At 46.0% G+C, this 11,515-nt stretch overlaps 1 protein-coding gene across 1 annotated transcript in view; it reads left to right on the top strand.

Annotated features, from left to right (window-relative positions):
• Nucleotides 1-2,106: 2,106 nt before the first annotated feature.
• The window catches only part of PDE4B (phosphodiesterase 4B), a 352,002-nt gene continuing 342,593 nt past the window's right edge, over nucleotides 2,107-11,515 (top strand). The window contains exons 1-2 of the mRNA XM_014523291.1: nucleotides 2,107-2,192; nucleotides 7,753-7,988. Coding sequence (XP_014378777.1) covers nucleotides 2,151-2,192; nucleotides 7,753-7,988 — 278 coding nt within the window. The 5' untranslated portion in view covers nucleotides 2,107-2,150. The remainder of the gene's footprint in view (nucleotides 2,193-7,752; nucleotides 7,989-11,515) is intronic.

The raw sequence follows: 11,515 nt of genomic DNA, 5'->3' as shown, positions 1-11,515 counted from the left end.
CTCACCAATTCCCTTCTGTGCCCCCTTGATGAACTTAGAGCCAGCCACAAGGTCGCCTCTCAACCTTCTCTTGCGGAGGCTGAAAAGGTCCAGGTTCTCTAGTCTCTCCTCGTAGGGCTTGGCCTGCAAGCCCTTAACCATACGAGTGGCCCTTCTCTGGACCCTCTCCAGGTTATCCGCATCCCTCTTGCGGATGCCCTGCCACCTTGTGGGAGCGGGTGGCAGGGCAAGTGCCCCAAATGCTCGACACGGCTAGGCACCTGCCTGCCCGTTCCTATCCTCCGTAGGGCACAGGGATGCTGCCTGGGTTCCCCAGGTGCTGGCCTGAAAATGCCCGCAGACACCTCCCAACTCCTACAGCCCTCACCCACGCATGCCTGCCCTGCCACCAGCCCTGCTCGCTCTTCCCACAGGGTCTGCCCCCCTCAGCCCTGGTGGTGCCCCTCATTCTTGACCCACAGCCCCCTCCCCTTCCTCCCCTCAGCCCTGCCAGAGGTCAGTCATTTTGAGCTGGTCCCCAGCCCCATGCAAACTGTACTTACTTCAAAGGCTCCAGGAGGGAAGTGAGCTTGAGTCAAGCCCTGATTGACTCGAGAGTCTCAGGCCCCACTCCTCCCCCCCTCCTCCCCCTCAGGACATGGCTTAGGGTTTCCCACTGGAACTCTGCCAGCCTGCAGAGAGCTATTTGCAAAAGTGAAAACTCTGCATGTTTCCCCCTTAAAATGAAAAATCTGCTTTTTTTTTTTTTTTTTTTAAGGGAAAATCCATGTGGGGTTTTTTTTTCTTCCATTTTTCAGTGGGAAACTGAAAACCCGGATCCCTGCTTATGACAAAGGGCTGTTTCTATTAGGTGTATGAACTCCCTGTGAGAATTAAAGCAGCTGGAAGCATAAAGTGCTTGTTGTGCAGCTAGGATTGGTATCAGACCTAAATATATTGCTGGCACCATGTGTTAAGGTTCTCTGCAGGTTGATCTTGTCTAGGGGGAAAAGAGTATGCAGCAAAGATTTTCAGATATGCTGAGCAGCAGCTGAGCAACCACCCCTTGTAGCATGGGAGCATAGCCATCTAGTTCTCTTTGATTAAGACACCTTTCTCTTTAATCCAAAGCTTTTGCCTTGGTATTAGAGTAATTTTGTTACTCTGTGTGTGTGTGTGTGTGTGTGTGTGTGTGTATGTAGCAGTATAATTTCATGTGAACAGTTACAATACAACACTTGCAACCTCGACTTGTAAGATGTTGGCGTGCCAGAAGTGCACGGTGGGGTAGCTGTGAGGGGCCTGGCCCTTGTTGCAGCAGTGCAGTGCAGCCCTGGCCCCTTCCCCGCTGTCTCCCCTGAGGCTTGCATGTACCTGCCGCCAGCAACGAGTTGGGCCAGGGCTCTGTGGATCACAATGTAGCTGCTTGCAGCCTCCCCGCTGCCTGCCACAGCTGGCCTGGGCTCTGGGCAGGTCCTTGCCACCTGCCATGGAGCCTGAGCTGCTTGCCCTGGCCTGGCTCGTTGCAAGCCTCAAGGCAGGCAGCAGGGAAGGGGCTGGGGCTGCACTGATGCAACAAAGATCGAGCTCCCCCACCATCCACTCCCAGGCATGCATGTGCGCCAAGCAAAATGCCTTTGTGTGCCACACTCTTGCACCCATGCCAGGAGCTGCCTACCCCTATGTAGAGGATCATTATAAATACCTAATTAAGAGTTTAATCTTAAATTATATGTATGTGATTCACACATTTTAGAGCCTGTTTTAGAGCTTGGTGGTTCCTGGTGGATACTGACTACTTATTTCTACATTTCTAAACACCTCTTGCTGCCTTCAGTGTGGGATTGGAGTCCTTAAGTCAAAAGACATGAGTTAGTGGCAGAGTGAATACTAAGGATGATTGGTTTTGGTTCAGTTCCTAGTGAATAGATGGTCTACTAACAACCACCCTTATCACCATGCTAAGCACTATTTGACCCCCTTGTTGGCTGCCCACATGAATATTTGTGTTTGAAAACATGCTGCAAAACATTATATAAAAATGCACTGATAACATAGTTTATTGCTCAAAAATATAGATGCCTTCTTTTTTTCTTATAGTTTGACTGCCTTCAGAAGAAACTGGATTAAACGAGCAGTTGGTACAAACAGGAACACTTTTTATCTCTATAATGAAGAAAAGCAGAAGTGTCATGGTTGTAACCGCAGACGATGTAAGTTTTTACAAATTCAAGATCCATTTACTCTTCTGCTCTAAAACAAACCAAATGGTCTGATCCTTTTTTCAAAAGATCTGGTTGTATATCGGGATTAACTTTTGTGACTTCATTGGAATTACACTTGTCTTCTAATGTACACCTATACAACTACACGAGCAATTAAGGCAACATGATGCACTCTGGAGCAGTTCAAGCCAGTCAGCTTCTCCTGGGCACAGCATCTACATGTGCGTCCAGGACCGCAGCAATTTGAGCCAGGGTGGATTAGCCTTGGGCTGGCAGGGGCCACAGGGGGTCAGTCCCGGGCTCTGGATGGCAGCATTGGGCAGCGGAGGGGCTGGAAGGAGCAGGGGCTATGGCTTCCAGCTGACTGGGCTGACCAGGCACAATTTGCACCTGGTCATGACCGTCTACATGTGCATTTGATCACACCTAATGACTCTGCTGTAAGATGGTACTGTTCCTGATAGTACTATTTTACGGTGGAGTTAATTAGTTTAATGTGCCCTAATACCAACACATGTTACTGCTGAGTGAATTAGTCTACTCTGCAGAAAAGTGCATGTGTAGATGCACCCAGAAAGATTGATAAGATATAAATCAGAATCTTTCAAACTTTGTGTCTGTGTGTGCGCTTGACTCTTCTTCATTAACTTTGTTAAAGTGCGAGAGAGAGACCTGAAACGAAATACTGAAATACATTGTGGAAATTCTGATTTGGATCAAATTTGGTGAATCTTTTATATTTATATTTTACAAGCATTTCTACAGTGTTCATTATTATTGTTTCAGAGCTCCTAATGTGCTGATGTGTTAATCCACCATCCCCACTGCTAATCACTACAATAATCTCTTATTAATTAAACTCCAGTTGCCATTCTCGGGAGAGATTCATCAATTTGTAATGATGGCAATGATAATTGCAGCATTGTGTTGTTTGTCACAGCTTGGTCTTTCTAAAAATGGAAAACCACCTGGAATGCGTAGAGAAGTACAATGGAGCAGTGAAATGTAACATTTTGTGTATCCTGCAGCAGCCCTCAAACAGAAGAATGATTTGATTGCTTTCTTGGACCGTATGTTCCATTTTCAGCATCAGGCCTCCTGCACTTGATATTAGCAGCTGTTGCCACTCTTCCAATGTTTGGAGATTCATTTTGGGTTAGAATAAGTGTAAATGTTTTAAATCTTAATGGGAGCCATCACTGTTTTTATCATACAGTTGCTTAAAAGTTGTTATTTTAAATTTGCTTTTCTAACATTAAATAATGTAAAGTTGAGTCAGAATCCTGCCTAGAGGAGGGTCTTCCCTGAGTTTTCAGTAAATATTTCTGAACTTGGAATAAGGAAGGGGAAGTATTTTTGTGGAGGATTTGGCTATCTGGGGAGGCACTTCAGGGCAGATTTTGAAAAGAACTCTGGCACCATACTCCCACTGATTCCAGTGGAGGCTGGTACCAAAATAAATCTTAAGTATTTGGGCCCATGTTCCTTACAGCTGCCTCTTAGCTATGGTTAGAGATGTGGTTGTAGAGCATAGAGGGATTCCAGTTGAAAAACAAAGCTACCTTACTATCCTGCCTCTGGAGTATCCATAAGGAGGCTGGAGAGTAGGGCTGTGTGAAGCTTTGGTGGCCGAATCTCCGAATCCGAATTGAATGGGGGGGACCAATTTAAAGGTCCAAATCAATTCAAAGCTCTTTGAATCTTCGGCAAAGATTCAGAGAGCTTTGATTCGGGCAGTTCCTGGTGGCTGCAGCAGCGAGCTGCAGCCAGTCCAAGCTGGTACGTACTAGGGGTAAGGGAGATGGGGCTGGGAGAGGGGGGAAGGGACCATATGGGGACCCCTGCCAGCCCCCCCAACCCACCTGCTCCCCCAGCTTCCGGTGCTTTAAAAAAAAGCCCCGGTGCTCACTGGGTGTTGCCAGGTGGGGGGCGATCCCCACTGCCCCGTGCTGCATGGGGGGCTCTGCATGAGCCCCCTTGACCTCCCACCCCCCCCACCTTTGCTCCCCCAGCCTCCCCACAGCTACCCTGTCTGCCAGGACTCTGGCCCTTTAAGAAAAAGAAAAGCAGAGAAAGTCCTGGGACTCTCGGCTCCTGGTGCAGCCTCGGGGCTTTGGGGGTTCCTGCAGAGCTGGAGCTGGCCCATGTGGGGCACCTGCGTGGGGGCTGGTGGAACGGGGGTGGGGCTTGGGGGCTCATGCAGAGCTCCCCACGCAGTGGGGGGCAGCGGGGATCGCCCCCCACCTGGCAGCACCTGCTGAGCCAGGGCTTTTTTTTCCCCTAAGTGCTGGGAGCTGGGGCAGGCTATTGCTCGGCTGGGGGAGGGGCGAGGGATGGGCGTGGGGTGGGCGGGTTGGAGATGATTTGCAGATTCGGAGATTGGGCTGCTGCTGAATCTCTGAATCCAATTCGGCTGAATTGAATCAGGACAGTGATTCGAATCACCAAATTGAATCGCTGTCCCCCGAATCAGCCATATCTGAAGCAAATACTAGCCACTTTGCACAGGCCTAGTGGAGAGCAGATGTGGACTGTCACTTCAAACCTTCCCCATGCTGCCCCACATTGCTCTTATGGCTTTTGATGGTGGTAGGAAGCAATCTATTGGAACGGGGCGAGAACAAGACTACAGAATGGACTATTCTTCCTCTTAATCCTTGCTTTTCCAAAAATAGCCACTGGGCAAAGACCATCCTTTATGTTGCCACTGATTTAAGTGAGGAGATACTGGGGACTCATCATCACTCCAGAAAATTAGGCTACTCCTTTGGCAGGCTCTTATTTTAGGAAGCTAAGTGCAGTGTGTCTGGAGATTTAGGGGTTGAGCTTTAACCACCTGTTTTGGGAGAAAAAAGTCCCCCCGTCCCCCTCCCCCCCCCAATTTCATGCATTTTTATAAAATGGGTTAGCATAAATACTTCACTCAAGCTGTGAACCTTTATGCTTTCTAGAAGGAAAAATCTGTTGCAGTCATTGAGGCAGGATAAATTACCTGAGTTTTGATGTAATGTTGGGCTGTGTTCAGCTTTTTTGGGGTGGAAAGGACAGCCCCACACAGCAGCTACTATGTACTGGTTCTAAAGCATCTGCGTGCACAGATGGATTGTGTGGAAGTTGTTGCACTTTGCATGTTTGCATGATCTGCCTTTAATCCCTGTCCTTGACGTTGGGCAGCTGCTTCCAGGTTGCAGAAAGGCCTGATACACAGCTGACACATAAGTGTTGATAGTGCAGGGGGCACAACTCCACTCTGCTGCCACTGCCGCTGTCTCTGCTTCTACTGGGTGCTGGCTCTGGCCAGGCTGCAGCCCTGTGCCCCACCATCAGCGCAGAAATCATGCCACTGCTACCCCCGCTGCTGGGCTCTGGCTCAAGCAGGGCTGCAGCCCCACACCCCACTGTTACCACAGAAATCTGGGGGGGAGCATGCCCCCCATGCCTCCCCCATGCATCACCTATGTCCCCAAAGCCCATCTGTCGCCCCACAGCATAAACATTTGGTTTGTGGACAGTAGCAGTTCATGTAATGTATTAAGTTCTAGTGAACTGGTAGGATTGCACGGCAGTGATGAGCTTGCTTGCAGAGGAGCTTTAGTTATATGATGGTGGCTAAAATCACTACTGCCATTAAGGCTGTGAAGGAAAGACACGGAGTCCAGCAATACACATCACAAGCGAATCCTTACAAAGGTTCTGCGGTGCCAGGTAAACTGGGTTGCACCCTGTGCCAGGGCTGACCCCAAGAAACAATAACGTGCACGCAGATATGCAGGTGTAGTGTGGGCATGATAATTCAGTGAAGTTTATTGGAGGCAGGAATTGTGTAGATGTCTTAAAAATTCTTCTTTATAACTTTCCTTCACTTTACCTATGCTTGGCTTTATCATTACAAATAGTAAAATTATTTTAACCGTATCCTCTAAATCGGGGCTGTCCAATTTTCTGGAGACTGCCTTAGCTGCATCCCACCTTGGCTTCTCCTCTGCTCCCCTCCACCACTCCCTGACAGACTAACTTGAATTTAAGCTTCCAGTGAAGGAGATTTCACAAATTCTTTAGGTAATCTTCCAGTTGTTAAAAACCCTTGTAGTTAAAAAGTTTTCGCAGATATCTAACCCAAATTTCTCTTGTTGTGTTGTATGTAAATGATGACTTGTCCCTTGTGGCTAAGTACAGACACTCAAAAAGCCTGAGGCTGAATGGATTCAATCTTCACAGATTAGCCTAAACTGCATAGATTTAATGGATAAGCAAGTGAACAGACCTTCACTTTTGATTCCAGAAATGCCACCACATGCCTGCAGTGACCCAGGCCAGAAGCTGGGGGGAGGTAGGAAAATGTGAGAGCATGCCTCCCTGCTTGCCTGAAGCAGACAGTTTGGGCCAACGCTAACCTAATCACCCTGCAAGGGATGGGGTCTGCAGGGGAGGTGCAAAGCATCCTGGGATGCTGGGGGGACCTGTGAGTTAACTTGAATCTGGAGGGGGTCTGGGACAGAAGTTCCATAAACTGAGTTAACCTAAATCAGTTAAATCTGATACGATATCCATCCAGGTTCATCTTAAATTGGTTTCGGCCATTTTGAAAGCAGTTTATGTGCACTGATCTGTTGTGTTACAGATTTGAATCGGTTTCCAATCACTTATACCGGTTTATGTGTAATTTCTGCCCCTAGCCTGTGACAGAGAACAGTTGATCAGTGTCCTTGGTGTAACAACCCTTTTTGTATTTGAAGTCTGTTATTAAATCCCCTCCCAATCCTCTCTTCTCCAAACTAAGTTATCCCAACCCTTCCAATCTTTCCTCATCTGTCATATTTTCTAGACCTCTGATTTTTGTTGCTCTCTTTTGGACTCTCTTCCAGTTTTCTACATCTTTTTTTAATGGGCTCAGTACTCAAGATGAGATTTTACTAATTCTGAACAGAATGGAGACTTCATTTTGCATGATTTGGGATGACACTTGTTAATACATCCCACTTTGCTATTATCATTTTTTGTACAACTATTATATTTTTGAAAGCAAAATTATTTAAACTTTTCCTCTTTGAGGTTCTTCTCATCAGGAATGTTTCACTTTGTGAAGTAACTTAGTGAGAATTCTTCACAGCTAGTCATTCTTGGATGATTCAGAATATGTCATAATGCAAACTTCAGAGTTTTCTGTCTCCGCTTGATGATTCATTTAAAAGGAACAGGCAATTAAAATGTATTTGTGGGCTATGAGAAATGAGTGATTTATTGGACTAACGTTGAATAGAATATTCATAGGAAAAGTTCAGATTTTGAAAGTTTCACATTTAAGTGACATAGCTATTCTATTGGGGCTCATATTTGCAGAACTGTAGCACTGATTACAGTTTGCATATGGTGAGAAAACTAAAATGATAGCGCACTGTAATATTGAATTGTATAAATGCAATTTTGTGAGTAGCCAAATGTCCAAACATACTCAAGTTCTAGATCATATGAAAATAATTTTGCTGTTTTGTGAAAAGACAGATTTACATAATTGTCTGCATAATCACCGACTTTTCTTTCTTTTCAGAATACTAAAGATTACATAGAAAGTGGCTTGAGCAAGTCTTATAGTACTTCTAGTCATTCTCTTGGCATAGACCTCTGGAGAGGAAGAAGATGTTGCTCAGGAAATTTGCAGTTACCACCATTGTCTCAAAGACAAAGTGAAAAAGCAAAGACACCTGACAGAGACATCATTTCTAGACCAACAACTTTGCCTTTGCTGACACCGCCAAGTATTGCCATCACAAGTTACCATGACTGGTAGGTTGCTTAACCTTATTAAAAAAAAACACAGTTGTATGTATTGTGTATGGGTTTTGTTTTTTGCAAGTTGCCTATATTTATCTGTGGTTATCTATATGGTTAAGATGCTTATAAATTATTATATAGTATTATCTCTGTCTTTAGAAAGGACTACTGGAACTTATAGGTGGAAGAAATGGGATCTGTCTTTTTCTGAACCAGCTTAAGTATCTTTGTAACTGAACCTCAAAGAGAGGTCTTGTCTAAGGAAATTTAATTTTGTGTTTATAACTACCTGCATTTTTCTATCTATGGTAGCTTATAATTCATGTTTCCTCTTGATCTCATTTCATATTCCTCACTATGGTGTGGTGTAGAGTCTAGTCACATGACAGGAAACTGAGAGGTATTCGTTCAGAAACAGGGAATGCCAATTACTAAGGAATTCTTTTTAACTTTTATGACTGACAAAAACTCATTTGGGATGAGAGAGAGTTTTTTCTTACTGTGATTCCCTGGTAAGGTTGATGTAACAGGGTGGCCTCCTCGTTGGGTCTCTGCAAGCTGCCTGGCTCCTAGGGTAACTGCCTGTTTTGCTCTCCTGCCACACCTTGTTGGAAAAGTATGAGAGTTGTTACTAAGGTGGAAGGCTACCCATTACTCGCCCTGCTGACTAGGGCCTTAATACCTGCTCCGACCTCCCCTCCACAGGTCCCATGCCTTGCAGATGTTACTCTCAGTGCATTACTTCTCCAGCCTGTGGCCGGAGCAAACTGGGCACATGGTTGTAGCTGTACCCTACAGCCCCAGAGGGCCACTCACATGCTGCCCCTCTCTCATCAGGGTTCCATTCACTCCACTGGCTCTTACCCAGCCTCTTTCATACTGTCCTCTATCTCAGGGCCACACTCATGCCACCTGACCTCACCTGGCTTTGAGCTTAGCTCTCCATGCCTTGGTCAGCCCCAGCACAATCTTTTGCGTATCTCCTGCTACCCTCACCTGAGTGTTGCCTGAGCAATTCTACAACTGCTACTGCACTCCTGATCCCTTGCTGGGCCACTGTGTCTTGAGTGGGCCTCCTCACTTGCCCTCTCTAGTCAACACCCCTCTCTCTCCCTCAGGGTCTCTCTAGTCATTGCCTCTCTGTGTCTCAGGGTCTCCCTGCCACTTGGGCACAGCCCCAGGTCCCTCTTCTAGCCTGAGCTCTGCCTCAGGGCTCCTTAACGAGCCTGGGCTTCCCCTGCTTGTTAGAACACTACCAGGGATGTGGAGCTGGGGTTATAAGGTGCCCCAACCTACCTTTCACCAGCAAGGTAACTGGTCTGGCATTTCCTGGGGGCTCCCATGCCACTAGGAGCCCCATCAGACCACCCTTCCCTGGCAGGGTAGTTTTATGTCTTACCCAGGACAAGGGGTCACCTCTACCCCATCGTCCCTTCCCTTACCACCTGATATTCCTGGAGCAGCCTTTTGGCCTGATGTTAACACCTTTCTCCTGCAGCAAACTGCAGCCCAGCTTTATATCCCTGGGTCCAAAATGGCTGCCCTCATCAGGCACTTGGCTACTGCCTGTCTTCTGCCCTTAAATTGGGAAGCACCAAAGGTGCCCTACCACAGTTGGGAATAAAGTGTAAGGATAACCTTGGACATCTATGAAAAGTCAAGATTGTGGCCTCAAGTCCCAACTTCTATCTTATACTATTTGGTAAAGGAGGGATGACCTTTGTGAGTATGCACAATAATCTCTAAAGACTTACTTGTGTGAGCCAAGTGACATGAGTTCAGATTTAGGTTTTTTATTTTATTTTTGGGTTTTTTTGTGTGTGTGTGTGTGTCCATTGAGGTTCAGTACTGTGGAATACCCTTTGATTTTCAGTGTTGCTGATTTTTAAAATCAGTGTAAAACAGAAAATTTTAGTGTTTGGTGAAAACTCTTACCACTTCTTAGAGGGTGTATTATTATAGCTGTCAGAAATAACAAAACTCGAGTCAAAGAGGGTTTATAGCATATAAGTCTTCATTTAAACCTCTAGGGGATTTTTCATGCAGATTAAATTCTTGTTTATTTATTTACTGAGTTTTAAATGAAACACAAAAATCATTAAACATACATATTGACTACACATATTTACCTGAACTTTGGATATGTTTGTCACAATCAATAAAGCTCTCCTAGCTAAACAGGGAAATCACAGTCCTCCTTAGAATGAAGAAAGAAGTATACAAAAAATGAAAGCTGGGGACAGGCCCCAAGGAGAACTATACAACAATAGCCCGTGCTTGTAGGGAACAAACTAGAAACGCTAAGTTGGCGACTGAATTTAGATTAGCAATGGGAATCAAGGACAACAAAAAGTCCTTCATTAGGGACATAGGGAGCAAGAGGAAAGCAAATGGAAGTGCGAGGCCACTGCTCAACAACTCAGGACAGCTGGTTACCGACACTCAGGAGAAAACTGAACTCCTGAATGACTACTTTGCCTTGGTGTTTCACTGGGTCACGGGGAAAATCGTGCCAGATAGGGTTCAGAATAAGCAGGGCAGAAATGACTGCCTCCCTACTGTTGATGTAGAACTGGTATGTGTTCAATTAAAAAAACTTAGACATATATAAGTCAGCAGGATCAGATGAACTCCATCTGATGGTGCTGAAGGATCTGGCCAGCATCATCACAGAGCCCCTGGCGAAACTGTTCCAAAACTTGTGGCACTCTGGAGAGGTCCCTGAGGACTGGAAGAGGGTCAGTGTTGTGCCCATCTTCAGGAAGGGGAGGAGGGAGGACCCAGGTAACTATAGGCCAATTAGCTTAACTTCTATCCTAGGAAAAATCCTGGAAAAATTCATTGAGGAGTCTATGTGTGATAGGCTTTCAGAAGGTAGGATTCTGAATGAAAGCCAGTATGGCTTTGTCTTGGGCAGGTCTTGTCTAATCAACCTCATCTCCTTTTACTATTGGGTGACTCACCACCTGGATAAAGGAGAAGTGGTGGATATCCTATACTTTGACTTCCAAAAAGCCTTTGATCTGGTATTCCACGATGCTCTCACGAGAAAATTGCAAGATAGTGGGCTTAACTGCAAGACGGTTAGGTGGGTATGAAGCTGGATGTGGGGTAGGAGGAAAGTCTGAGGGACCTGGGTCTCTTCAGCCTGAAAAAAAGAAGGCTGAGGGGGGACTTGGTAGCAGTTTACCACTACATCAGGGGAGTACATCAGGGGCTCAGTGAACAATTGTTCACCAGGGCACCCTGGGGGAGAACCAGGAGTAATGGCCACAAATTCCTGGAAAACCGTTTCGGGCTCAACATTAGGAAAAACATCTTCATAGTTAGGGTGTCCAGACTGCGGAATTAGCTCCTTCCAGAAGTGGTGCAGTTGCCTACCCTGGAAATCTTCAAGAGGAGACTGGATAGTCATTTTTCTGAGGTCACCTGACCGCACCTGTCTTTCCTTCCTAGTGCAGGGGCTGGACTCTATGATCTTCTGGTGTCCCTTCCAGCCTTACAATCTATGAATAAACAATAAAGGGAAGGAAAGGGGA

This window comes from Alligator sinensis, unplaced genomic scaffold (assembly GCF_000455745.1).
Source record: "Alligator sinensis unplaced genomic scaffold, ASM45574v1 scaffold982_1, whole genome shotgun sequence".
Lineage (NCBI taxonomy): Eukaryota > Metazoa > Chordata > Crocodylia > Alligatoridae > Alligator > Alligator sinensis.
This window is presented reverse-complemented; position numbering and strand designations above follow the sequence as displayed.